The sequence below is a fragment of the Trichomonas vaginalis genome, chromosome II (genome assembly GCF_026262505.1).
Source record: "Trichomonas vaginalis G3 chromosome II, whole genome shotgun sequence".
NCBI lineage: Eukaryota > Parabasalia > Trichomonadida > Trichomonadidae > Trichomonas > Trichomonas vaginalis.
Genome location: NC_067204.1, coordinates 14,823,164 through 14,850,942, shown reverse-complemented (window position 1 = coordinate 14,850,942; position 27,779 = coordinate 14,823,164). Strand labels below are relative to the sequence as shown.

At 32.8% G+C, this 27,779-nt stretch overlaps 14 protein-coding genes across 14 annotated transcripts, besides 2 other annotated features; 5 read left to right on the top strand and 9 right to left on the bottom strand.

Annotated features, from left to right (window-relative positions):
* Nucleotides 1-269: part of a mobile genetic element that runs on past the window's edge.
* Nucleotides 270-560: 291 nt separating this feature from the next.
* On the top strand, nt 561-1,984 carry TVAGG3_0546410 (protein serine/threonine kinase protein; the record flags this gene model as incomplete). Its single annotated transcript, XM_001318088.2, has 1 exon — nt 561-1,904. The coding sequence occupies one exon, from the start codon at nt 561-563 to the stop codon at nt 1,902-1,904; it is 1,344 nt and encodes a 447-aa protein (XP_001318123.1).
* Nucleotides 1,985-2,418: 434 nt separating this feature from the next.
* Nucleotides 2,419-3,061, bottom strand: TVAGG3_0546400 (uncharacterized protein; the record flags this gene model as incomplete). Its single annotated transcript, XM_001318089.1, has 1 exon — nt 2,524-3,060. One exon carries the CDS (start codon nt 3,058-3,060, stop codon nt 2,524-2,526), a length of 537 nt encoding a protein of 178 aa, XP_001318124.1.
* A 426-nt stretch (nt 3,062-3,487) lies between these two features.
* Nucleotides 3,488-4,963, top strand: TVAGG3_0546390 (uncharacterized protein; the record flags this gene model as incomplete). The annotated part of the gene is made up of 1 exon (XM_001318090.2): nt 3,509-4,846. The coding sequence occupies one exon, from the start codon at nt 3,509-3,511 to the stop codon at nt 4,844-4,846; it is 1,338 nt and encodes a 445-aa protein (XP_001318125.1).
* Nucleotides 4,964-5,051: 88 nt separating this feature from the next.
* Nucleotides 5,052-7,726, bottom strand: TVAGG3_0546380 (asteroid protein family; the record flags this gene model as incomplete). The annotated part of the gene is made up of 1 exon (XM_001318091.1): nt 5,463-7,691. The coding sequence occupies one exon, from the start codon at nt 7,689-7,691 to the stop codon at nt 5,463-5,465; it is 2,229 nt and encodes a 742-aa protein (XP_001318126.1).
* A 276-nt stretch (nt 7,727-8,002) lies between these two features.
* On the bottom strand, nt 8,003-8,451 carry TVAGG3_0546370 (uncharacterized protein; the record flags this gene model as incomplete). The annotated part of the gene is made up of 1 exon (XM_001318092.1): nt 8,122-8,331. One exon carries the CDS (start codon nt 8,329-8,331, stop codon nt 8,122-8,124), a length of 210 nt encoding a protein of 69 aa, XP_001318127.1.
* A 453-nt stretch (nt 8,452-8,904) lies between these two features.
* TVAGG3_0546360 (importin beta family) lies at nt 8,905-11,772 on the bottom strand (the record flags this gene model as incomplete). The annotated part of the gene is made up of 1 exon (XM_001318093.1): nt 8,916-11,531. The coding sequence occupies one exon, from the start codon at nt 11,529-11,531 to the stop codon at nt 8,916-8,918; it is 2,616 nt and encodes an 871-aa protein (XP_001318128.1).
* Nucleotides 11,773-11,877: 105 nt separating this feature from the next.
* Nucleotides 11,878-13,406, top strand: TVAGG3_0546350 (uncharacterized protein; the record flags this gene model as incomplete). The annotated part of the gene is made up of 1 exon (XM_001318094.2): nt 11,878-13,404. One exon carries the CDS (start codon nt 11,878-11,880, stop codon nt 13,402-13,404), a length of 1,527 nt encoding a protein of 508 aa, XP_001318129.1.
* A 239-nt stretch (nt 13,407-13,645) lies between these two features.
* On the top strand, nt 13,646-15,124 carry TVAGG3_0546340 (tumor suppressor protein 101 family; the record flags this gene model as incomplete). Its single annotated transcript, XM_001318095.1, has 1 exon — nt 14,115-15,050. The coding sequence occupies one exon, from the start codon at nt 14,115-14,117 to the stop codon at nt 15,048-15,050; it is 936 nt and encodes a 311-aa protein (XP_001318130.1).
* An 81-nt stretch (nt 15,125-15,205) lies between these two features.
* On the bottom strand, nt 15,206-15,883 carry TVAGG3_0546330 (uncharacterized protein; the record flags this gene model as incomplete). Its single annotated transcript, XM_001318096.1, has 1 exon — nt 15,383-15,883. One exon carries the CDS (start codon nt 15,881-15,883, stop codon nt 15,383-15,385), a length of 501 nt encoding a protein of 166 aa, XP_001318131.1.
* Nucleotides 15,884-15,927: 44 nt separating this feature from the next.
* TVAGG3_0546320 (ATP-dependent RNA helicase family) lies at nt 15,928-18,600 on the top strand (the record flags this gene model as incomplete). Its single annotated transcript, XM_001318097.1, has 1 exon — nt 15,928-18,600. One exon carries the CDS (start codon nt 15,928-15,930, stop codon nt 18,598-18,600), a length of 2,673 nt encoding a protein of 890 aa, XP_001318132.1.
* Nucleotides 18,601-19,117: 517 nt separating this feature from the next.
* TVAGG3_0546310 (protein neddylation) lies at nt 19,118-19,759 on the bottom strand (the record flags this gene model as incomplete). Its single annotated transcript, XM_001318098.1, has 1 exon — nt 19,158-19,754. The coding sequence occupies one exon, from the start codon at nt 19,752-19,754 to the stop codon at nt 19,158-19,160; it is 597 nt and encodes a 198-aa protein (XP_001318133.1).
* Nucleotides 19,760-20,336: 577 nt separating this feature from the next.
* Nucleotides 20,337-23,728, bottom strand: TVAGG3_0546300 (beta and beta-prime subunits of DNA dependent RNA-polymerase family; the record flags this gene model as incomplete). The annotated part of the gene is made up of 1 exon (XM_001318099.1): nt 20,387-23,701. The coding sequence occupies one exon, from the start codon at nt 23,699-23,701 to the stop codon at nt 20,387-20,389; it is 3,315 nt and encodes a 1,104-aa protein (XP_001318134.1).
* A 616-nt stretch (nt 23,729-24,344) lies between these two features.
* Nucleotides 24,345-25,188, bottom strand: TVAGG3_0546290 (uncharacterized protein; the record flags this gene model as incomplete). The annotated part of the gene is made up of 1 exon (XM_001318100.1): nt 24,399-25,178. One exon carries the CDS (start codon nt 25,176-25,178, stop codon nt 24,399-24,401), a length of 780 nt encoding a protein of 259 aa, XP_001318135.1.
* A 2,050-nt stretch (nt 25,189-27,238) lies between these two features.
* Nucleotides 27,239-27,454, bottom strand: TVAGG3_0546280 (uncharacterized protein; the record flags this gene model as incomplete). Its single annotated transcript, XM_001318101.1, has 1 exon — nt 27,239-27,454. One exon carries the CDS (start codon nt 27,452-27,454, stop codon nt 27,239-27,241), a length of 216 nt encoding a protein of 71 aa, XP_001318136.1.
* Nucleotides 27,455-27,679: 225 nt separating this feature from the next.
* Nucleotides 27,680-27,779: part of a mobile genetic element that runs on past the window's edge.

Sequence of the window (27,779 nt, the reverse complement as noted above, 5' to 3'; positions counted from 1 at the left end):
AGACATAATCGCCATAATCAAAAAATCTATATACCCAATAAGTAATAAATTTGTCGATATAGATTTTCCATAAAATTAGTTTTTAGTCTGATCTTAAAATAAATTTAATTTTTTATAAAAAAAATCACATTTAAAAGTACCTTTTTAGTAGCTCGAAATCCTGTTGGTGGATTTCGGGCGTACTTCAAAATTAGCTTTTCTTCTACATATGCAAGCTATATTTTAAATATGGAGCAAATCGGATCGGCGAAAGGAGTTTAGTTACCTTTATCTCCGAAATATCTTTAGAATAATTTTACATTTTTAATGTGAAAATTCATATTTACAAAACAAGCAATATTATACCACTTAAAAAGTTGTCTGGCTTATTATAAACGGCCGTTATTATGCCATGTAAAATGTCAGAAATCTTCTATTAATTTCTGTTATTTGAGAATGGGTGATTATAAGAGATTATTTTTATTATTTAAATATGATCTATACATCATATAGATTATTAAAACCATGATTTCGCAATAAAAAGGATGTTTATATTTTTATGCATCGGTTTGCTCACAATAATGACCTCCACTGGCGTCCAAGTTGTCGCGCCAACGAAGATCGGTCCTTACACCATACGTGGCACAGTAGGTGAGGGAGCATTTTCTGTGGTAAAGTTAGCGTATAATGAAGAAAAACAGCAATATTATGCTTGCAAAATAGTTCCCAAATCTAGACTTTCGACACACCACTTGGAAAAAAGGTTTGAACTTGAAATTAGAATTAACCAGCAAATGCACCACCCAGGTATTGTCGGAATGATAGACATTTTGAAGGACAAATTAAATTATTACGTAATTATGGAATTCTGTCCAAATGGAGAGCTATTCCAGTATATTGTAGATCATGGACGTCTGAAAGAGGACGAAGCCCGTCCGAAAATAAGAGAACTTCTTAAAACGTTAGATTATATTCATCACATGGGAGTCACTCACCGTGATTTGAAACCAGAAAATATTTTACTAGATAAGTTCGGTCAGCTTAAAGTATCAGATTTTGGTCTCTCTCGCTTCCTTGACTCCAAAGGTCTTGCATCAACCCCTTGTGGTTCTCCATGCTATGCTTCCCCTGAGTGCATCAGTGGAAAGCCATACGATGGAATTACAAGTGACGTATGGTCTTCCGGCGTTATTTTGTACGCAATGGTTACAGGACAGCTTCCATGGACAAAGAGAAACCAAACTCAACTTTTCGAACAAATTAGACACGGAGAATATACAATACCATCATATTTATCTTATCAGTGTACAGATTTCATCAGAGGTTTGATGACCGTAGATAATAAAAAGCGGTTGACAATTCCTCAAGCCCTTAAGCATCCATTCTTGAGTGATACCCAACAGGTTGAACTCCATGATGTAGATGCTTCCCAGTACATCTCTTTAAGAAGAGTCGACGACTTTTTCGACATTGATATCAGTTGCTCTAGTATCCCAACTGGCTATAGGAAGACAGATAACTTATCCGCAGCGCTTCTTAACTACGAACAATCTTCGAATATCATCCAAGGCAAATCTTCAACAAGAGTTCGCTTACGGCCAGCCAAATTTGCTCGTAATGCTCGCCTTATTAGAACAAACGAGGATCAGAAAGATTTAATCATACATTCAGTCAGAAGATCTTCAATAATGGAATCAACAGATGAACCGGAGCCAAAGTCTTCCGCTTCGTCAAGAGCAGCAGCTGCTACAGAGATTACTTCTAAAAGACATTCTACAGGTTTCAAGAAAGTTATTTCTATCCCAGAAGAGCCACCAAAGAGGAAGGCGGCTCCAAGAAAATCAGCTGATAATACAGAACAATACGAAGCTAAACCTCGTGCAGTTGCTAAAAGAATTGCACGTCCAAAACCGGTGAAATTGTAATTTTCTCATAAAGCTTGTGACTATTTCTGATATTATCCCACTTTTTTGTTACTTCTTTTGTCTAAAAATCTAATTGTTTTACTTATTCTATAAACAATTTTTTTTGAATCATTTTTATAAAGGTAAGCAGGAAATTTCTACACATAAACACAATAACTTGTTTCATAATGATATGTTCAAACAAAGGCTACGTAGAAAATCGTTATATAATTACCAAGATTAAAAAGTTGCTTAATTAATATGATGCCAATTGAAATATTTAAATACCCAAATCAAACTTCAAAAATTATTTGGAAAATGGAAACAAATCATATATTTCATTTAATTCAACAAAATAACTATCTAAATGGAAAGATTTCGAAATAAGGCATTGAAATTATCAATTGAGAACGGATATCAGAGCGTAATTTCATCATATTCAATATATATTTATATTTATTCTTTGAATGAAATAATTCTAATGGTTATAGTTGCAACTTCTATCGCTTTTACAAGCAAATCAGGTAGGAAGTAAATACACATTTAGGATAAAATAAGAATATAAAAGGGAATTAAATAAAAAAGATAATATAATTTTTTTTAATATTTGGATAGATCTACAAATAAACAAACAACAAGCTTACATTATCATAACACGCATCCTTCCAACACTAGTTTCTGTCTCTAATAATATGGAACAAACACCTGTTGGAATTAATATGGCAGTAATTATCGGAGGGAAACCAAAGAATGCTAAAAGTAAGACTAGAGTCATCAAAATGGCTTTACCCCAACTCATGTAAGCATAAATTCTTCGATATGTAAAATAGAAGCTGAGGGCCATATGAAGTCCTTCTGAGTTTGGTGATATATCACGCTTTGGAACTTTTTGAATTGCGAATATGAAAATTACGTAAAAAATAAAAATTGTTAAGCAAATACTAAAAACTTGGTTGAAGGAAGCGGTCATCCATAAGAAAATAAACATTGGGAAGTATGATCTAATCACCGAAATGAAGTTTTCGCAAAGAAATCCTTGAACAAATTTGTTGAGTTCAGGAAAATCTTCAAATAATTGAACTAAATTGAAAATTGTATCTGCTGACTTTTCGTTAAGTTTCCATGTGGCTCCATCAAAGAAGATTTGAAGTTGTTGCCTTCTTTTTTCTTGATGCATAATAAATGACAAATTAAAAATGAAGTGTTAAGCGCTTTCATTCCTGAAAATCAATTGACAATTGGGTTTTATCACTGATTTTAAATCAAAATTTCAATATTGACGCTCAAATTTTGTGAATTTCATAAATTTGCAATATGATCTAACATGAGATTAGGTTAACATATACTTACTAAAAACATACCATTTAAATAAATTGAATACTCATTATAAGTTCTATTTCTAAAATTAAAAATAAGTGTCATATTTCTGATTGAAACATGCACTATTATGCTCTGTGTGCTCTTCTCGTTCAATTGTAACGAATGATTTGCGATTGAGATTCAAACATATTTCATAATTCATACAAATAAACATGAAAAATGCTATTAAAAGTTGTGAATAATTGTATCAAAGCAAAATTCAAAATTCCAGAGAAATCTGGTGGATTTTTTTTTCAGGATTTTTTATGAGTCAAGCTCAACAATTTTATTGGAGATTTCGAAATTTCTCTGACAAACAAGAGCCAAAACTCTTTGTGATGATGTCCACTGAATCATTGACAGATAGTGGCATTACTTTAAATCGAGAAATAAAAAATCAAACAAACAAAATTGAATACTCAAGTAACGCCGGCGAATTTTCATATTTTGTAGCAAAATCGTTTCCAGTAGGCATTGCTATTTTCCCTAACAACGGAAATTTTGATAACAAAATCTCATTCAGCGTTTATCTCAACATATTTGTCAAACTAATAGAAAAAGAATCAAAACTTATTAATCATGCGATAGATTGGGCTTGCATTCCACTCAAATCAGATCAAATTTTGAAAATAAATGATTTTACTTACAAATCAATTGATACCAAGGACTTACACGTAAGTAATGATTTTAAAACCGTAATTGACATATTTATTAATTCAATTTTATTAATTTCAGATTATTTCTTCAACAAAAGGTATAACAACTTAACAGACGTAGATAGAGGCCGCCTATTAAATATATGCATTAAAGCATATGAAAATCAAGAAATTTTGAAACCTTATTCACTTGATTTCAACGAATTATTTGAAATTATAGAAAAAAATTCAAGATATGAATCTCATCCAAATCCATTCATTACTTTTCTCGTCTTTTGCATCAATAATGATCACAGATACTATCCATCTTTATATCTTCTATTCAATGATTTCCTCAACTATTGTTATGATTCAGAATCATTATCTTTAGCAGTTTCTAATATCACAGAAAATAATAATTATTCTCAAATTCCTTTGTATCACATTATTCATATATTTACAGAGAATATACCAATGAATATAATAGGAGATCAAAAGTTTCAGGAGATTATCAGTCTCCGTCAAGCATCTCAAGATGACAAAAACATTTTAGGTAATTCGAATAAAAATCAATCAAGTGAAGATCTTCGTAATAATCAAACAATTTTACTCGCAAAACTTGAGCGTACGTACTGTAATTCGCTTGATTATTTTGAAATGCTGCTTATAAAAGCAAAAACTGATCCTACAATTAAATATAAAGAATCGGAAATTAAACATATACTTGATATTAAAAGGAATTGCAAAATCATGTTGAATCAAATCTATAAATTCAATAGTTGGGATGATGTATCTCTATTCATGTACGATTTTGTATTTCCATATTATGCTCACGAACATTCTTTTATGTTTAGAGGTGATTATAACATTCAAACAATACTGCAAACTATCAAAGAATATGGTTTTACAGAAGATAAAAATAATAAGGATACATTTCCACCATCAGCTACAATGATTTATCACATGTAAATAAAATAATTATAATTGTAAAGAATTACCATTAATTTTTTTACAACTCTATTTTTTTTGACACACTCTGACATGTGAAGCAATCTTTTCTTATTCAATTTAATATTAAGAATAGGCATGTCATCTCATAATATTTTATCAGATAAGTCTAAGTATTGCGTTCATTTTTCCAAATATTTGAGAGAGAGATAGTATGTGTGCGTGTGTCAGAATGTTGAAAGTGATCCATTAAATTTGAGACTAAAATTATCAATTCTTATATATTTAGTCAATTCAATATTTTCAAACTTATCTCGAATTCTTGGTGTTTGTTATAGTATTAGATACATTTCAAAAACTTGGAACGTAATAAAAGATTACTTCTCGCAGTTTGTTAAGAGTGCACTTACGCCAACATTACCCGACATTCACGGTTAATTTTCAATGATGCTTCGCCCCCGTTGTCAGAAATTTGAATTAAAGTCAAAAACATTCTTGAACATTGGACACGGAATTAGATAATTATATCACACATATTAAACCCATTTCCATTATTGATTTGCAAAAAATATATATACTAACATTTCCTTTTAATGAATATACACAACAAAATATATCAATAAAAAAATTATATATTTCATAATACACCAGGCGGAAGTTTTTTCTTCTCCATGTACTCGTTCATCATCTTGATGAGTTCCAATTGGCTTGTTTGTGTCAATTTCTTTCTGAATGAATTTTCCTTTGTCTTGTTTGTGTTTGTCTTCTTTGCCTCAACGATCTTTGGCCCTCCTTTGTTCTTTTTGGCCATTTCTTGTAAGAAAGCGATTTCTTCATCTTCATCGATTTCTTGTCTTTTCTTTGGTGATTCCTTTCTCGAAACAGGAGGAGGAAGAGGAGCCATTTGAATATGTCTTCTCTTGTTTGTATCTTCGACTTCGACTTCCGTGAATTCGCCTGTTTTCCAGTTGACTTCTTTCTTTTTGTTCGAAAATTGGAAAGAAGAAATTGGAAGACATCTCGGACATCCAGAAAAAGCTTCAAACAACTCGCCAGGGAATGGATACATAATAATCTTAATCAGTGGCTGTATCCTTGTTGCATCAAGTGTTTTAAGAAGCTTATTATCGAATAAAGAACCAAAAATTTTGTTCAAAATTTTTCCATTTGATTCGTAAATCAAAGAAAACAATCTTCCATTCCAAAATCTCTCAGGTTCAATCATCGATCTCCTTAAATCAAAGAACTGTTGAAGCCATATCACATGCTGTACAGTTGTCTGGTATAACGCGGACACATGTGATTTCCTGAGCGATGTTTTCATGTTTGGAATTTCGACATTTGACAAATCAAGGAAGACACAACAAATTGACATCGCAACTAAAGATTTGAACTCGAAAAAGTCCAAACAAGGAGCACCTTGTATATTGTATTTCTTCTGTAGATCCATTTGTTCATCAGTAATCTTTGTGTACTGTGTCTGATGGTCAGTAAAACAAGTGGAAAGAAGAAAACGAATGGCCAAGGCTGAAGTTCTCATTGGCTCTTCAATTTGATTGATCGGATCGTCGAAAAGCAAAGGAAGAGTAGGAAAGTTCTTGTGGATGACTTGGTAAAGGAGTTCATACCTTTGTTGTTCATCCAAACTCTTGACTTTGATCAAAGAGGGAATGTTTTGGTCTAATTTAACTGATCTGGTGTTTGGACCATCGCCGTAGACGAAATGTTCGATGACAGACTCTCTGCTGAGGATGGAACAAAAAGCTTCGCGGAAGGGAATAGTGATTTTGAGCGCGTTTACGTCATGATTGTAATCATCATAACAAGGATCGATCCAAAGATCATTTCCTTCGTCGACAATGGCGGCCCAGGGTGGTAAATGACCTTTTTCGGACTCGTGTCTGCAGAAAGAATCACCTTCGCTGGGAAGATCATCTGAAATGTCAAAATATGCACGAGATTTGTCAATGGCTGTCCGGAGATCTGGATCTACATTGATAATCTCGGTGAATGGTGACAGTTCTTCTATGAAAAAGTGGTAATCTTGATTGATTTTTTCAACAGAAGCGACCATGAGAATAGATGGATAAATAGGATCAGGTTGTGTATGGAGAAGAGTATAAATATTGTATCTATCGTTCCATAATGGTGATGTAAAGTGATTTCCCATAATAATTGAAAGCTCAACAAGTTTTTGCCTATTTACAAGGCCAACATGACGTGCAACCATATCATCTGTAAAGTAGGAACAAATCAAAACTCCGCTTTCTGTATGATAAAAAGAATCAATCGGAATAGCTTTTATTTGTGGGAAAATTAGGTATTCTGAGTCACTTATAATGCATGCATCTGCATCACCAATTGAAATAATCTTAGCAATATAGCGTTTTAAGTCAAATTTTGTGTAAACTAATGGAATTCTAAGTTTATTTGCAGTTTCTTTGATAACTTGGAAGATAAAGTGTGGGTAAATTCCTCTAATATCATTGTTTTTAGCGTCATCTGCGTTGATTTTGAAAATATTTTTCGAAGAATACCTTTGAGCTTGAGTTGAAGCATCATTTTCGAATTGGTTGATGTTACCCATCAATCTGGATAATGGTAAAACTATTTCAGCCTTCGCATTTATGGATTTCAACACTTTGAAAAAGCGAATTATCTCCAAAGCGTATAAATCATAGTTTCCACCACTCCACAAGTCGCAATTATTCGATTGATTTCGTACTTTTAGAATGAATTCCGCAAGAGCAACACCATCAATCACAAATGCATGATTTTTGCCGCGTTTCGGAATGAGTTTAGCTTCTATTTCAAGTTGGACATCACTTTCAGTAGTGAAGATACCTGTCCATAAACCATTAACCATTGAAAATAACTAAGAATAGAAACTAAAATCTGTCACTTTTTTCGATATCATATCTTTAGTAATTTCCAGTGATATAAGATAGCTACATCCATCATAGTTACACATAAAGATTTATATTGGATTATGTCAACATTTTTTCCTATAAATATTATATAACTTCCTATGTTGCATCAAATTTATATACGTTTATGATAGAATCCATGGTCATGTTATCATAAAGCATAAATGTTCATGAGATAATTATTATATCTAATATAGTTTTCTGTGAACTGGAAAAAAATAATATGATAAATTTGTATAAAAAAATAATAGCCGTTCAACAATTGTAATTTTTACTTTTAGATTTTTGGGTGATGACCTAAAAGCATTCAAGCCTAACAAAAGCCTATATATTATATAACATGATAGAATAAAAGAAAATTTGCAGAGATTATGAAGAAACTGAAAGATCTTCGATTGGATTACCTTTGCTTTGAGCAACTGCGGTTGATTTTTCTGCTAAATTTGTAGAATGAGCCGGAGTCCTTAATGTGTCGTTTTCATCTGGTTTATTTGAAGGATCATATGGCTCTGGTAATTCTGTCTTCATCTTCGGAAGTTCATCATTGCTTCCATTGGCATCGTCAACTTCTTTGCACATTTACGCCAAATGAAGAAAAATCAGTTGAACGATTATTATCCATTCAAAAATCAATTTTAAATATTATATTTTTTCACAACGAATCGTTCATAATGCATTAGCAGAATTATTTTATCTTCGTCAAATTGACAGAATTTTATACCGCATAAAAATTAGGGTCTAAAACAAGATTGTACATACATTCGTGGTTATGGAAATAAAAATTGAGTACGCCACAATTTGACAAGAAAAAGTTCCAGTGTATTCAAAAACTGAAAATATAAACGGTGAGATATTTTCTTCGACATCCCAGATTTGTATGCATCCGTCGTATCAAAACGATACGATTTCGCAGCAATTTGAGCTTATTTTTCTTTGGAAGACGATTTGAAATCGAATTCTAACTGGTAAAAGTTGGTGAAATAGTGATAATATGCCATGCCTATAATAATTAATTGTTAGTAACTCACATTTCGTATAAACAAAATCAAAGAAAATCGAATTGGCTATTATAATGATAATATTGGGAATAAAGTTAATACTCATTGTGTATACAATAATTTCCCTAGAGATATATGTAAAAAAATTAAGATATTTTTTCAAAATTATATTTTAGTACATTCTTCAAACAGAGACCGAGCAATTTTACACAATTCATCATCCTCATGCATTGTAGCTAATATAAGGAACATGAAAACAGGAATTCTTGTAACTAATCTTTGAGCGTTTTTTCCAAGCGCATTTATTGTTTTTCTTACTAACAAACAAAAGCAATTTAAAGAATTTACATCATAGTCATAGAAATTCTTAAAGAATTTAAATTGGTCAAAAATTGTTTTTGTTCGAGCAGAAACATTCTCTTGGGATGAAATTGAAAGCAGTATGCATCCAATTGTACATAATGAAGAGAATGCTTCACTTCTGAACTCAATTTCATGGATATCTTGTATCAAATCGATATTACACATTTCAATTGTTTTATTGATCAGAATATCGACCATTTCATCTGTGATTTTCTCTGGAATATTCGACATAATTTGTGCAATTGCATTTAGCGATAAAGGAGCAATTAAAACCATCTCAGAGTCACTTATTATATCAATCAGGTCCTTGACAACTTTATCTGAGTCATCAAATGATTCTGGAGGCAAATTTTGAGTAATAATTTTTAATAATAAAATTCCTTGTTGAGTTATCTCAGGACTCTTTGATTGCAATGCATGTGAAAGCATGTTATTAATAATATTCATTACTTTTTGGCATTCTAAGCCTATTGATAGAATTATTGCTAAAATTGTGTCAAGAACTGCTTTAAACAATGGAGAACTTGCATCTTTAAAGAACTGTGAGATAAATTCTATAAATTCTATCCCATGGGGCTTCATTTGGTTTGGAAATGATCTAAAAATTTGAGTAATCAGATGCAAAAGACATTCATTAATAATAAAGTAAGGAATAATTCCTTCATATGCTAAATCATTGATTGTACAAGTCAATTGTTCAAAAGTTGATGAATAAAGTGATTCAATCGTATTTGGCATGTTTTCAGGGCATTTCTTAATTATTTCTTCAAATATTTCATATGATTTTCGTACTAAATCGTGTTCTAGACAATCCTCTCTTGAAATTACGAAAGAAATAAAATTAAATATTGATTCTGCGAAAGAATTAATGAATTGCTCAGCAAACAAGTCTGATACTCGTGAAACGATCGTAGATAGGCAATCTATACATTGTTGAATAACAATTGGCTGTGAATTTTGCAAAGATAAAATAATTTCAATTGTTTTTTGAATTTGATCATTGTTTGTGAATAAATCACTAAACTCTGATACAGATTTGACTATTTTCAATGCAATCTGGCAGATTTCGGCCACTCCAAATGAAGAATAATCCAAAATTAAATGTAAATTGTTTTCTATTAACTCTAGAGCACATTCATCCTTACAAGAACTAAATGCTGATAATATAAGAATGACTGAATAGTAATATTTTGGATTTCTCCTTGATTCTAAAATAAAATCATTAATTTGCTCATAAATTTCACTTGAAAAGCACCACATTAGTTTCTTTAGAAGTGTTGCTGCATGTTCGAATACGTTCCAATCCAAATCTTCTTCATTTTGGTTCCCATATAAAACAGAATTTTGTAAAATGATCAAAATCTTTGGAATAAGCTGTTTACAATATAATTTTGTACAACACTCTACATCAGGAACAATTATATCTTTTATTTCTCTTGTAAAATGGAATTCTGAACAAATTTGCTCTTTTGCAAGGTGAAATTTTTCAGAAAAACATTTTTCTTCATTTAGAGTCTTTTCATAATCAGATATTTTGCACCAAAAATCAAGAGAAACACATACAAAGTCAGATCTTGATGATTCTATTCCAATTTCAATTAATTCTGCAACTCTTGGTATTTCATTCCATCTAAGTCCATTAAAAACTAATACATACTGTTGTAAAAACTCATGAACATTAGAATATAAATCAATATCCATAACAATTGGTAAAATACTATTAACTGCTTCAATAACAGCTTCTTGAGATTGTTGCGTATTTAATTCATTCTTCATAATATCAATAATAGAATGTAATAAATGAAAAACTGATGAAATCAAATTAATTGAATGGTTTTGCGCATTTTTAACAAGAGATATCATAGTTTGAAAGATATTAAACATTAAGTTTCTTGTATTCTCGAGCCAAAAAGTCTTTGAAATGATAGTTTTGATATCATTATCAAAAATATCTTTAATAGAATTGAGTATTGATTCTTTAATGATGTCTGAATAGTCATCTATCTGAAGTATTTGATCGTAGTATTCAAAAATATTGAAGTTTGACGGATCTATCGCAAAAATAATTTGAGCGCATGCACCAGCAAGCCCACATACTATTGGATTATCAATTAAAGTACCTCTAAGTATTCCTTGCTTAACATTTTCTCTAGTTTGTTCAGATAAAACTTCTGACCATGTATATTTTTGCTGTTCTTTAGAATTAAGTAATAACAATGTATTCTTTATGGCTATTAGTGATAGATTATATACTTTAATTTCTCTGTTATCTGAGTTTAATATATTTGATGCCAATAAAAGGATTAATTCAGGCTGATTGCTAGCTAGACTGATAAGTTTTTGTTCAGCTTCTTTCATTGTATCTTGATTTTCTGAAAGTGAATCTAGTAAGATCGAAATGAAAGTCGCTTCATCCATAAAATGAACTTAGGAATGATTATTATTAGCAACCAATACAACAATACTTATATTCAAAACAAAATACTAACAAATGATTGCTCATCTTCTTTTATAGAGAATATATGATAAAAACCAATATTAGATATAGGCCATAAGGCCAATCATTATGCACACACATCACACACAAAAGAATGATATACTCAACAAACTTCTTATTATAAGATAATGATTGAATTTTTCCGAAAAGATTCAAATTTTGGTAAATTTGTATATGAATTATTATGGTATTTTGAAATCAAGATCATTTAAATTGTTGGATTTTTTATCTAAAAAATTAGAAATTTTCCATCATTTTCAGGGTGAAATGAAGAATTCTCATTTATTGGAAAAGTTAAAAGACCCTCAAATTAAATACACTGATATATTGAAAGAGCCAGATATAATTACTGCATTTACATCATCAAACAGCCAACTTTTAGACTATCTACAACGAAATTTAACAAATATTATTGAAAATCTCGGCTCTTATAACGAAAAAGAGTTTGACATTACAGCATTCTTTCTATCTGGTAGAGATGTTAAAATTTTAACGAATTCACTTATATCAAATCATGTTTTGATTGATAAGCTATTCCAATCATCTATATTTTCTGATAAGTTATCAATATCAAAGCTAGATACGATATTTGATATATTCCAAACAGCAACTTTAATGGAAAGTTCAATTATTACCTCATTTTTTGAATCAAGCTATATGTTTTATACACTTGTGAATAACTTAGATTGCATTTCGTGTTTTTACTTCCTTAAATCTCTTATCAAACACCAAAATATCGAATATTCCTCATTCTTAATCCAAATCCTCTTAACAATGAACGTAACGGTTATCATCAGCGATGAAGATACAGAAAGATTCCAATTAAACTCGAATTCAATGAAATATATAAAAGATAATTTTCATCTTCAAAATTATCGCGAGTTCTTCAAGTTATGTTATGAGTTTTCAATTACACATAAAACATATTTACTATTTGCTGATTTATTCATCAAAATTTTGAATTCACAATATTCTATGTTTTTATCCGATTTAGACCACGATCCTTATTATTCCGACAAAGATACATTCAATTATATACTAATGACGTATTGCCAGCTCAAATTCAGGAGCAAAGAAAATAATGATTTTTCATTTGAAGAATCCTATGAAGAAGACCAGGAAATTGACCTTAATTTATCATCAACACAAAGTATGAGTTCATATGAAGAGCTTTTGGACAAAGTTCTTCCAATTACCGAATTGGAATATTTAGATTACCAAGTTTACATGTATTTTGGCGAGAAATTCAAAGAAGAAACTAATATTTGGGAATTGGGAACACATTTTGTTGATTCAGGATTGAAATATCTTGCGAAATACTCTCGTTTTAATCCTGCTTTTGTTTTACACATAATAAGAATGTTCATTTTTGCTCCTTTCCAAAGAAATGATCTTGATTCAAGAGCCGCGAAGTTGATTCCAAAAGCAACAACTGTTGATTTGATTATTTACATGTGCCAGACATTTATTGTCGATGAAGAGCAATGGAATAATTTCATCAAAGCGATAAGAAATTCTTTGTTGTTCTGGGAAAGTCTCGGTGAACACAGTAGATTATCAACATCAATTTCACTGAAAATTGCTGAATTTGTCAAAACTACTGATAATGAAAAAATTTTTGATTTGCCTGATGAAGAAGACTTCAAAAAGAACTGGGAAACATTCGAAAATAAGTACAAAGAGTTGCCGTTTAAAGATATTTCTATTGAACCTGTTGAAAGTGAAATTGATCAGAAGTACTACGAAAAAGGTCAGAGAGATTTCGAAAAACTCACTTCAAATGATAATGAATAAAAATATTATTATTATTATTCTCAATATTCTTTGATTCTATGTCTTAGGCCTATTATTGTTGCATATACATCACACTGCATATTCATAAACCTAAGAAATTATTAGATTTCCTTCTGATTTCTATATTAGAATCGATTATAAAAAGCAACAAGTTTCAAAATTTTATGGACTTAAAAATTCCATTTTTCACGGAGGTATATTTGATATTTATTGAGTGTTGCTATAATCATTATATATGTTTGTCCATATGTGTACATAATGCTATAGAGCCTTATCTCATAGGCTATTAAAATGAGGAGATATAAGTGCATAAACTAACTCACAAATTTAGGTAAATGCATTTGGATTTAAATCTTCGCAATCTTATATACATGTATAATTAATGAATAGTAGACAAAGAGCATACTAATTTAGTGAAGTATATTTCTGAATAATTCTATAAGAAACCGAATAATTGAAATATTTTCCAATATGATAATGTTTAGAGATAATCACTTCATCAAAGATCCAAAATTTTTTGGAAGCAATAATACTTTCATTATGATGATGCTTACAAAAGAATTTTGAAAATGCAATATTGCATAATGAATCAAGACGAATATGATTCTCAATAAAGAATGACATCTAATAGGAAGACAAATAATAAATACAAAGTATTGAGGTTATAGCTCTTTACTCCGGTGAATTATGTCACTTTTTCTAAATTTCAAATGATTAGTATGTACGATCTTTTCGCGGGTTCAAATTTACACCCGGATATACAAAAAGGTCACTACAACAACCTTGTTTATCTTGTACAAGCATACAGATCACTTCAATTCTTCCGCAATAATAATAATCCAGCACAGCCTCTTATTCAAGGCTTTGTAATTATTTACATCCAAGGCCAACCATGCCCACTTCCAATCAACATGATGCTTTCACAAAACTTCCCAACAACTCCACCAATTTGCCAGTTGCCAATCCCACCATCAATTCAAGTCCCTCCATCCGCATTCATCAACCCACAGCGCTGCGTTATCCCAGACGCCATTATGAGATGGGAGCCAAGAACACCACTTGTAAATTATATGCATCGCCTCCGCGAAGTTCTCTCAGCAAATCCACCATTCCATCCAAGCTACGTCCAGTACATGCAAAGAGACAAGCCAAATTACGTTAACTTCCTTCGCGAACAGTTCCCACCACAACAAGGCTCTGGATATCAATCAGGAGCTCCAGCAGGTGGCTCTAATACACAGCAATTGACCAATGATGCTGTTACTGAAGCAGAGTCAATTATATCTGATGTCAATAAGAGTATCAAGGAAACACTAGAATCTGAGAAGGAAACAGCCTTAAATGAAGATGTTGTTAAGCTTCTTAAGGCCAAGAAATCAGAAATTTTACCTGATATCCAAAATCTTAAGAATCGAATCGACGAAAACAAGAACGTAAAGATTCCTGAGTACCAGGTTGATCCAATGTTGGGCCAGGCATGCACACAAAATGCTGCAAAGGACGCCCTTCATGAAACAATGGAAATTCTTACAACGGAGTTACGCAACCACAATATGAACGCAGCCGATTTCGTTGCTGCTGTTAGAAGCCTTAATAAGAAGCACTTCGAAGAGGTTATAGCTCCAATGTGCACAATAACTAATTAATAAAGTATTGATTCATTCTTGTAACTAAATTATTAATCTCTTCTGATCTTTTTTAAATAAAAATTACTTTAAATACTCTCATAAACATAAATAAAATTTCAATTTCAAAATTTTGTTTTTAATTTAATTTTGATACCTTATTAATTAATCATTATTTTACTTGTCATTACAGATTATTCTATCAATGTAATAAAAAAGTTTTATTTGAAAATAAAAATACAAATTTATTCAATTTATGCATGAAACTAACAAATTCTCATGGTGTTCGATGAAATGTAGTAATATAGATCATATTAATAACTGATTTTGGTCAATATTAAGAAATAATTTGGTTAATAATTTTCGAAATTCGATCTCTTATGAGCTTTCTTTTCTTGCATTGGATCAAAAAGGTCGTCAGTAAAGTCTTTTTCTTGTTTATATGAAGGAGAAATTTTTTCGTATCCATTCTTTGTTTCGTTAGTGTAATTGATTATAATGAATAGAACACCCTTTGATATCAGTACAAGAATTGCAAATATCATGGCAATTATAATGATTCTAAGCGGATAATTTAATACTAAAATATAAGAACCAACGATATCTATTTTACTTTGGCAAAAATGAAGACCTACTGACATTTTAGGAACTGAACAATTGACTTGTCCGCCTGCAAGTGGGCCACAGTCTATTAAAATCCCATCACAATATATTGATACACTTTGTGCATTTTCAGGTGTATAACTAAACTCTATTATGTGTTCTTTGTGTGGAGATATTACAAATTGACTTACACCTGTCACATGTATCGAAATACCATCATTACAAAGACCGAAATATATCAAGAAAAACATCAAGAAAAAAAATAAATGGCACATTTTTTTTCTAATTTTTTCTTATGACTGATGAAGGAGATTTAGAAGATGCATTTCATATTGATGATTTTGGTGACGAAGTAGTAACTGAGGCTAAAATTGAGGAAAAGAAAGCTGCAGTTGTCGAAACTCCTAAAGAAAGAATAAATATGGCTCCATCTCAGAATGCACAAAGGGATCTTGATAATAACAAATGGGAAGAAGATTTAATTTCTCAGTCTGGTGTCAATAAATCTCTTTTTGTTCGAAAAATCGATGATGATGAAACAGAAAATAAAATTTGCATTCAAGTCAATGCTGAAAAACCAGAATTCTTAACAAATCAAAATACAAGCCGAGTTTACAAGCCATTTGTTGATAAACGTTATAACTTAGAAGGAGAAATTTATCAATTAGCAAAAGCAGGCAGTCAAAGCGTCGCTGAATGGCGAAAAAGGAAAGAAAAGGAACAGTTAGCTACAGATCTTACTAAGTCAGTTAATTTAGAAAAGATTTCAAAAGGAAAAGAAATAATTGAAGCAGAAACGGCAGGAGACTCCCAATTTATCAATCACCTAAAGGATACAGGCAAAATAAACCGCGCAAAATTACCAATTATGGATTTTCGAGAAAAAATTTTGAAAGTTATTTCAGAAAACAGCGTCGTTATCATTGTCGGTGAAACAGGTTCCGGTAAGACTACACAACTAACTCAATTTTTCTACGAAGATGGCTATGGAAAATTTGGCCAAATTGTTTGTACTCAACCACGTAGAGTTGCTGCATGTTCTATAGCAAAAAGAGTTGCAGATGAGATGGGTGTAGAGCTTGGTGGCCTTGTTGGCTACGCAATTCGTTTTGAAGAAGCTTTAAGTGACAAAACAATTATCAAATATATGACAGATGGTATTCTATTGAGAGAATCGCTTAACGAAGATGATTTATACAAGTATTCCGTTATAATTATGGATGAAGCTCACGAAAGAGCCTTAAATACAGATGTTTTGTTCGGAGTTCTCAAAAAAATCCTTTCCAGGCGTTCAGATCTTAAAGTTATAGTTACATCAGCTACAATGGATGCCTCAAAATTCTCAAAATACTTTGGAGGAGCTCCAATTTTTCATATTCAAGGAAGAACATACGACGTAGAGCCATTTTTCCTTCGTTCCAACCCTCAAGACTATGTATATGAAGCAGTCCGCCAAGCCTGCAGCATACATCTTAAAGAATCACCCGGAGATATTTTAATTTTCATGACAGGCCAAGATGACGTTGAATGTACCTGCCAATTAATCAGAGAACATCTTGCAAAGATCGAAAATGCTCCAGAAATGGCTGTATTCCCTATTTATTCCCAACTTCCTGTCGAACAACAAGCAAAAGTGTTCGAAAACCTGAAAATAAGGAAATGTGTTGTAGCCACAAACATTGCAGAAACAAGTCTGACCATCGATGGAATAAGATATGTCATAGATTCCGGTTTTTGCAAACAAAAAAGTTATTCTTCGAAAGCAGGACTGGATACTTTACTTGTACAGCCTATTTCGCAAGCCGCCGCCACCCAAAGAATGGGTAGAGCAGGTAGAACAAGCGAAGGAAAGTGCTGGAGGCTGTTTACTGAAACTTCATTTAAATATGAGATGCTACCGATGACGATTCCTGAAGTTCAGAGGACAAATTTGGCAAATGTAATTTTATTGCTAAAGTCTCTCGGCTTCGATGATGTTTTATCCTTTGATTTCATGGATCCGCCTCCATTAGATAACTTTTTACACGCAATGAACCAATTATGGAGTCTTAGAGCCCTGGATAATGAAGGTAAGCTCACGAAACTTGGTAAGGATATGGTCCAGTTCCCATTGGATCCTACACTTTCAAAAATGCTGCTCGTAGGTAACAAATTTGGCTGCCTCGAGGAGATATTAACCATTGTTTCGATGCTATCAGTCAGTGAGATCTTCTACAAGCCACACGGAAGGGAAGAAGAAGCAGATGCAATGAGAATGAAATTTTTAGTGCCAGAGAGCGACCACCTGACCATGCTTAATGTTTTTAACCTTTGGTTCAACGCAGGGCTTAACAGACCAACCAAAAAAGAGCAAGAACAAGAAAGAGCAATATTTGCAAAACGCCATTTCCTTCATAATGTTACATTATGCAAAGCTCTTGACATCAGGCAACAGCTAGAAGACATTGCCCTTCAAGGAGGAATGAAAATGAGCCATTGCGGTCTAGAGAATTGGGACATCGTTCGAAAAGTCATTTGTTCATCGTATTTCCATCACGCGGCGCATTTAAAGAACTTGTCTACTTACTACAATATCCAGACAGGCGTCGAATGCATTGTTCATCCTACTTCTTCACTTGCTGGTTTATCATACATTCCTGAATACATTGTTTACCACGAATTAGTACTTACAAAGAGGCATTACTTGCATGGTGTGACAGCAATTGATCCTTTGTGGTTGTCGCAGATGGCTCCGGAGTTTTTCACCGCAACAGATTTGTACGGAAACCCTTTGGAAGAAGGAAAGCCAAAGCCAGAAGATTTGGATGATTTCTCTCAAAGTCAAATGAAAAGTGAAGTGAAAAATGAGGTACAAAAAGAAGTAAAAGAAATACAACCCAATCAAATCAAGCCACAGGTTGTACCTATTCCATTTGATAAGCCATTAGAACTTCCTTCTTCAGCACGTCCAAAAAGAAGAAAATTATAATTTAAAAAATAAACTGTTTGTAATTATATAGATATATAAACATCAGTATTTAATTGTGGCTGTGTATGAGATTAGATCTAGATAATATCATTATATGAATCAATTAAGGGTTCACTATCTCGAGTCTTCATCCAGAGATCTTTTTTAGATTTTGAAACAGTGAAAAGATAGAGTAAGCTATATTCAGGTTTATTCATATTAATATCAAATCTATCTTAGGCAAAAAATAACTGTCAGTGTTAAAAATTGAATAACTGTATAAACTAAAGTATTGAATCCTTAAGATTGATTTTGGAATTACAAAGCTTTCAATTCTTTTTCTTTTCGAAACATTTATCACTTTATTATACATTCTCGAAGTCTTGTAATCTGTAATTTAAGCATAATTAGAAACTTTTATACTTGCTTTTGCTTTGGCAGCCTATTATAAGCCATCAAATTTAATAATTTTCTCTCACTCTTAGAAAATGAAAAATGTAATCTATTCAAAAATTGAATAATACGACTTTTTTAAATAAGTATATTTTATTAGAGTTTTTCAGATAGCTATCTTTGCATCAATTTTTCGGATATACAGCTAAATGAATTACACATAAATCACGAATATCATAATCTTTTAATAACTTATCATTTTCGATCTGTATTCCTCGAAATAAGAGTCTTTGCTGATCGATTGCAATTCCATCTATATCAAAAATCATTTTCTTCAATTGTTTAACAGGAATATTGGTGTTAACATGTTTAAATTCGTATCTTTTATCTCTAGATTGTACAAAAATTTGATTAGCTATATCTGGATTTGCAGGAGCAGTTTGAGTTCTTGGACTTGTCGGAGCTGTTCTATTGCTCAGGGAGAATGCAAGTATTTTATTAAGAACGTGAATGCCAAGAACAGATGAGATTGTCTCTGAAACTTCATATAATTCTTCACGAGTTTTCAAAGAATCTGTACGTGCACGAATAAGCATCGTGAGCATGTCTTGCTTACCATAGAACCTTGAAAGGTTTGTGAACAATGTTGAAAATTGGCAACAAGTTAATTTTGCATAACTAAGAGCTTTGCAAATATCTTGAGGCTTTGTTTTCGACAAGAATTGCTCATCGTCAACATACTTCCCTATATTTTCTCCAATTTCTTTCCAGTTAGGCTCCATCAATGTGAATCTTCAGTTATAAAATGGCAGATTTTGAATTAAAATCACTTGAAGAAAAAAATGAGGAACTTCCTCGATGTCAGAATAACGACCAAAATTTTATACTGGATTTTAGCAATATTCTTCAGTCCCAAATTTTACTTCTTCCTTTTCAAAAAAAATTTCTTCCCTTTTTGCTCTCAATTTTACTTCCTTTATTTCAAAATTTTTTTCTTCCATTATCGCTCTCAAATTTTTTCTTCCATAATTTCTTCCATTTTTTGTTGTATGATATCCGAGTCTCTTTAACCAGATTATATAGCACAAATGTTACACTTGGAATATTGGTATGATTTCTTATCAGAAAATTCCCTTCTAACCAAATAAGATCTTGTTCGAAGATTTCAAAGTGGAGCACGCAAAATGATTGTCTGTATGAATTTTTTTTCATATTATCTCTTTCCGGAAGTGAATTTTTCTACAAAATTCAGAAGATAAAATGATCAGAACCATGAAAAATATGGAAATCTAACAAATGAAAGCATTAGAGAAGTATAATGGTTTCTCTTTTAAAGTTTGTTTTAGTTCAAAATAAAAAAAAAGCAAAATTTTTTATTTATTCAAATCTCTAAAAAATATTTTTGTTTGTTACTTTATTCTTCCTTTATCTCTTCTTCAACATGAGCATGGCTGTGTTCTTCAGTAGAGAACTTCATTCTGATGTTCATAGCAGCGAACTCAGCGCACAAGTATCTCAAAACGTAAGGAACGTAAACAGAAGTGCAGTTACCAGATTTCTTGCAGTAAGTGCAGTAAGTCTCTTCAACACCATTTTCATCATGTTTTGTCTGTGTGAACATGAATGAACCGCATCTGTTGCAGAGCTTAGCGACGTGTCCATCAGAGCACCACATGAATCTGTCTCTGAGGAGGAATGTAACACCTTGTGCAAGCAAACCATCACGTTCCATTTCACCGAGTCTGATACCACCACCTTTCTTACGACCTTTGAGTGGCTGTCTTGTGATGTTGTTCATCTTTCCTGTTGCTCTCACCTGGTACTTATCACCGACCATGTGTCTCAATCTCTGGTAGTAGACGACACCCATGAAGATGTCTGCCTTGAACTGTTCGCCAGTGATTCCTGAGTACATCGCTTCATTTCCGTAGTACTCGAATCCTTCCTTTGCGAGCATTTGTCCGACTTCATCTGTGATTCTGTTCTTTTCATCGTGTGTGAATGGAGTAGCATCGAAGAATGCGCAGTCCTGGGAAGCTCTCAACTTTCCGCACATTGACTCGATAAGCATACCGATTGTCATACGTGATGGGAAGGCGTGTGGATTGATGATTACGTCTGGAGTGATGCCGTTCTCGCAGAATGGCATGTTCTCTTGTGGCCATGGGAATGAGAAGACACCCTTTTGGCCGTGACGAGATGAGAACTTATCACCGATTGTTGGTGTTCTGACCATTCTGAATTTGAGGACAACTGAGAGAACTCTCTTTCCATCATCTGAAGTTGTTGTGATGACTTTGTCGACGAAACCATCTTCGCCATCCTTGTATGACATGATTCTCTCCTTGTTCTCCTTTGGATTGTATACTCTCAAGAGTTTGCAGCCCTTTGAAACTCTCTGGCCAACGAAAGGAAGACCATCTGCATCTAAATCTGGATCGACAATGACTCCATCTTTAGTGTTGCAGAAGTAAGAGTTGGACTCGATTTCTTCAGCTGTGTATCTATGTGTCTTATAGATGCAGCCATGTCCGAAACCTCTTTCTACAGAGCACTTGTTGATGAGCAAAGCATCTTCCATATCATAACCGGTGTATGAAAGAACTGCAACGCATGCATTTGTTCCCAACAAGAAATCTTCCAAGGCATGGGAATCCTGTTCCATTGTTCTGACAATAGGACGCTGTGGATAGTGAACGTGGTATGTCTTGACTTCTGTTGATGCTGCTTCTCTGTGTGATGGATATCCCATTGTCTGCTTAGCCATCTGGCACTGGTACATGTTACGTGGTGACTGGTTGTAGTCGGAGAATGGTGTGAGAGAGGCAATCAATGATAACATCGCTGTGTGGTGGATCTCTCTGTATGCCTTGGATTCGTCCTTTGGATTGGATGCGATATCCATGAAAATCTGTTCGAGAGGACCGGCGTATTCCTGTTCTTGCGCTTTGACATTGAAAACAGGACGCATCATTCTCTGCTGGTTGAGGAACACGTAGATGGAACGTGTGAATGAGCCGGCAGGGAGATCTGCGATTTCGGCCATCTTCGGAATGATTCCTTTCCTTCTCGCTGTCTTCAGGGCTTCGACAGCTGCAGAGGAAAGTCTTTCGCGGATGGAGCCAACGACGCGGCCATCGACAATGACAGGGACCATGTCGCCGCTGCCGAGGAATGGAACCATGCCGTAGTTGGTGAAGATCTGGACGATCTCTTTGAATCCTTGAGAATCACCTGTGACAATCTCACAGAATCTGGCGAGGTGAGTCAAAAGACCGCAAAGACCGCCATCAGGGGTGTGGACAGGACACATGAATCCCCATGACTCAGGAAGTAAGTAACGGACGGCTGTTGTCTTCATTGTTGTGAAGAAAGCACCACGATGGACTGATCTGAAGTGAGCGAGATATCTGCAGTAGTTGATTCTTTCTGCGATGATGGAAAGACCTTCTGTCTGTGAAAGACCAAGAGTGGAGTTACCACGGAGAGAGCCTGTTGAGAATAAGTAGCGCATTCTGTTTTCGACACCTGATGCGTTCTTCTTGAGAATTGTTTGAAGGGCATCGAAGTCGTCGATCGCGTTCTTCTCATCCTTGTAGACGTTGGCCGCTGTAGCCTTCAAGAAGTCTGTAATTGCATCTGAAAGGGCTGGAAGCCAAAGAGTGCCTGGTGTAAGGAGTTCGTGGGCGGAGTTTGCATCCATGTTGTCTGGAAGAATCTCTCCCTTGACAAGCTGTAGTAAACGACGAGTCATGTAGATGAGAAGGTCGAATTTCTTGCTTGGCGCTTCGTCTGAAAGATGTGGGAAGAGGTTACGCTTGAGAAGAACTTCGCAGCACTCTTCATTTGTGAAATGGCGTGGGCATTGTAAAACTGTCCTGAAATGAGCGCCAAGGAAGTCGCGAGCGCCAGCTCTTGTATGGATATCGAGTTCTGAGGCATAGCGGAGTGTAGCGATGACACGATCTGAGTAGAATGAGTCTGGGTTTTGGCCACAGATTGATTCGTAAATTGTACGGTCATCAACTTCGACGAGAGCACGTAAGAGGATTGGAAGTGGGACGAAGAACATTCTGCGCTGGATTGGGATAAGGACAACCATGTTGCCTGTGTTCTGATAGTGAACATTTGTTGTAATTGAGGAGCAATCTGGTGCCATTGAGCGGAAAGATGTGGCGAAGTTTGTGAATGTTGGACCACGAGAGTGGAATGATGGACGATTCAAAGCAAAAACGTAGTTTTGTCTATTAAGAATAAGAAGACGAAGAAGCTTCTCATAACCGGAGTAAATGAAGTAGCCACCAGCCTCGGTTGGTTCTTCCATCAAGGCGCCCTTTTCTTGTGGTGTTAAGCCCTTAAGATGGCAAAGGTCACTGTTGACCATAACTGGGATGTTGTTTGCAACAACACTAAATTTCTTTGGTGGAAGGTCATTAATAGCTGCTTCGAGAATGATATTTAAAGAACCTCCATATGTTTGTCCTCCAAGACGGCACATATATGGATAAATCTTATTTCCGCGTGCATCGTATGGCTTTGTGAGTGTTAATTCTTTAACATGGAAGTGTAAAATGCGATCGTCGCCATCGCGCTTGACAAATTGTTCTGGAATCCACTCTGGAATCTTCTGGAGACCGGTATTCACGGCCCAATTGAATGATTCAAGGTGTGGACTAAGAAAATGACAAAGATCCTTATACTGTTCCTCAGGTGGGCGTTGAGGAATCATTTGAATGACCAAAATCCCAAATTTCAGCGACCCTCTCAAATTGAGACATTTTTAATAAATTGATATAATTATCTGATAAATAAATTAGTATTTAGTAATGCATTATATATTTTTGAGAAATAGTCTAAAATCTAGATTTTGCTCTTCAAGAGTGACAAATTTTTGAATTCAACAATACGAGAAAAAACGGGAATAATTACACAACGCAGCCAAAACTAATCTTGTCTCTACGCTTATAAGGTAAACTAATGTTCGCGTTTGGAATTTTTTATTATTTGTGTATTTTTAAGATATTTTTAATTTATTTATGCATATCAGTTTAATTAAAACAAGGCCTGATACATAAAATTTCGATGAGGAGAATTTTATTGCATTACACATTGAAAATACATATAATTATTTAAACATTTATCGGATTTTTATCTAAGTATTAAAGCTACTCAAAGATCAATCATTATTGCTTTTAAATATGCTTATTTCTAAATCGTTCATCCATGAAATAATATAAAAAAAGTATTGTATCCAAGATCTTCATTTCCTTAAGGTGTATTGTAGATAGTATATCATGTGTTATGTTGGAATGATGATAGGTCTCGATAATAACTATTCAAAATGTTCAAAATTCAGAAATAAATTTTCCAGAAAAAAAAATGTTTAAGTTTATTTAAAATAGCTGACTAAAAGTAAGCTGTTATTTTTATTGATCAAATTTATAGTCAACTGGATAAACAATAGAGCTACCAGAAGTCTTGAACCATCTTGTTGGGATAATCTTGAGAATTTCTGGATCTGTGACGAGAACTTCCATCTTCTTCATTGGGTTGTAAATAATACGATGGTAGTCCTTAACAGTTGTCTGAGTTGTAGCTTTAGCCTGAGCCTTGAGATCATCAATGACTTGGGATGGGCCAGAGAATACACCATAAACGAATGGAGCAAAAGCAATTGATAATGTCTGAACAACTGTGTCTTGTGAAATAACAGCTGGAATCTTCTGATATTCTTCCCATTCTCTCTTCCAAATTTTAAGAATAATCTTAGATCTACGAGATACAAAGATTCTTTCAGCCATTCTGATCGAGAACTCTGAATTTAATGTTTGGGCAATAATTTCAGAATTCTTTGGTGTAAATGAGTATAAAAATGTATATAATTTACCATTTTCGTTGTTATATGACTGAACGACAGACGTGCCTACGCAACTACCATCATCTAAAGCTGAAGTAATTTGAATGATTTCTAAAGTTGATCTAATTTTGCTAGCTTCATCTGCAGATAATTTACTGGGAAGTACTGATTTGCAATCATCAATATAAAAATCTAAGAGTTCATTAGAATTTTCTTTTGGACATTCAGTAGTTTCAAGTTTTGAGTTTACGAAAAATGTACTATAGGATCCGATCTGCTTATCATAGGTTGCTTTGCCCTTTTCCATTGCACGCTTAACAGCAAGAACGATAAGCGAGGGTTGGGTCATTAAAATTTTTGTCAATTTTTGTCAAAACCGAACTTTGCCAATAAATTATTATTAGAATATTAATGCATATATTAATGATAGTGATTTCTTTGTGTAATTAATTGTCACTTTTCGGAAAGTTTGTGTAATTGAGAGGAATTGTAACTGATACTTCAGGAATTTTAAATCAAGAAAATATATTTAGAACTAAGTCCACTATATAATACCATTTATGGCATTATAGTTTTAAGATGCAACTCTAATAATTGCAAATAAAAATCCTTGAGAATAAAAGATTGTTTCAATTCATTGATATGATATGATAGACAACTATGTAAAATTGGAAATGTTTACTATTTGCTGCTTAATTCCTATTGTCTAATTAGTTTTAGCTGCATTGAATTATCAATGAGCCGATTTTGATGGATAAATTAGATTAAATGATTCTTTAACTTGAGTTGTATAACTCGTATAGGCCACATCTGCACTATCAGTTTAATAGTTAAAATATATTTGATTCAAAAATCAGTAGTAGGGTATGATGGGTTATGTGACTTTTTTTGTAAACGTAAGAATTCATACAATATTGAACGATTTTGTATCATTATTTTTAACATTAATTTTAAACATAATTTATTTTTTATTCTTACATAAATGACCCAACAAGTAAAACCAGATAAAATGAATTATCGAATTTTAGAGGATGGTGTTCCTGTTTATATTCAAAGATTTAAAGGGAAGCAATATTATAGAATTCTTAATCCTGAATACATAAAACATTTATTTAAAAAGGAAGACTGTGAATTATTAAACGTTAATGAATATGAAACCAATAAAAGAAATTAAAAATTCATGTCTTACATTTTTGAATAATTTATTTTTTTAATTTGTATGAAAATGAGTGGATCAAGATTCGTAACCGTCAATCAATTAATGGATGCTCTTTCACCAATTCTTGAAAATGTTAAACAAGTAGATGTTTATTTCGATGATTATGTAGAAAGTTTATATTATAAAGGTAAACATAATATTAAACCCACTGCTTTTGCATTTGATAATAAATTAATTGAAAATGCAAAAATTTGGGAATTAATTCCGAATATTGAATTTATAACAAATATTAATGATAAATGGTTTAAACGAATTCCAACCACAAAAGTTCTTTGTAAATTAATGATCAAAACTGAGGAAAAAGAATTTAACGAGTTTAAATATCATCCAAATAAAGTTTCAGAACTAGAAAATGAAAAACTTCAGAAAAAATTAAACGATAGACTTTCAAATGATCGTATTGAAAAAATAAATAAACTAGCAGAAGTTGCATTTAATAATGAAATATTTGATGAATATAACCTTGAACTCAGTGATGGGTTTTAAGGACCCAGGCTCAACGAGTCATGATTTATGAAATCAATTATTTGATTCATTCTTTCTTCAATAATTTCTATTCTTTTTGTTAAATCATCTATTTTCATTAATGAGGTGATTCTTGATTGAGGAATAGATTTCAAACTAACCACTCCTTTTATTTTTGAAATTTTGAATCCATCAACTTTAAACATTTTATTCAATTTACATGTTGTCAATTCTTCAAATAATTTTTTATTATTAGCATAATAGTCATTAAATTCTTCAACAGATGAAAAAATTTTTATTTCAGTAATTGGTTTAACAACGTTTATTTTTTGTTGAACATTTCCACTTTCATTTATTTCATCCTCCTTTGTTTCATTTATTTTTAAAATCGGTTTCATTTATCATTAAATAAAAATTAGAATATAAGTGATGAAATATATTTTTTAATTAATATTAAATCAGAAATGGCGGCAGGATTCTTTAAAAAATTATGGGAAGGAATTAAGAAAGCTGCAGGTTGGGTTCATCAAAAGATTATTAAACCCATTGCAAACTTTTTGGCACCAGTAGCGAAAACGGCAGGAACTATCATAGGTGGAGTATTAGGTACTAAAGCAGGTAATCCGGCGATGGGAGCACAAGCAGGTAACGCAATTGGTGGAATAGCTGAAGGAATACTTAATAAAATAGGGGGTAGATAGTGGAAAAATAAATAAATATTATTTTTATCTTAGTATCGGTTGTAGTCTTTGATAAACTTTTTCTCCTTTATTTAAAATTTCTCTTATTGGGGCAGCTTTTGGCGTTATTGATTCAGCAATGTCACTAATTGCTTCTTTATTCTTAAATATCCAATTTGCTCCTTTCTTCATTGTTTCCCAAACTTTATGCGCTCCTCTTTTTACTTTATCCCACAGTTTCTTAAATATACCTGCAGCCATAGTTGATTATTTCATTAAAATTAAAAATTCATTTTCATCTTTTAATTTTGATTTTTTATTTATTAATAAATGACGACTAATTATTTAGTGCCAAACACTAAACCAATTAATGGAAATGTGTTTCATTCATTCGAAAAGATAAATGAAATATTCGCAAAGAATGACGGTAGAAGATATTATAGAGAACTTGAAAGTTCATGCTATGACTCTGATGCTCCATATTTTGATGATAAACAAACTCATTTAAGAATTACAAATCCGGCTCATGATGTGAACCAATTAGGTGACACATATATTAAACGCAAAGTTAAAGCAACTCTTGTTT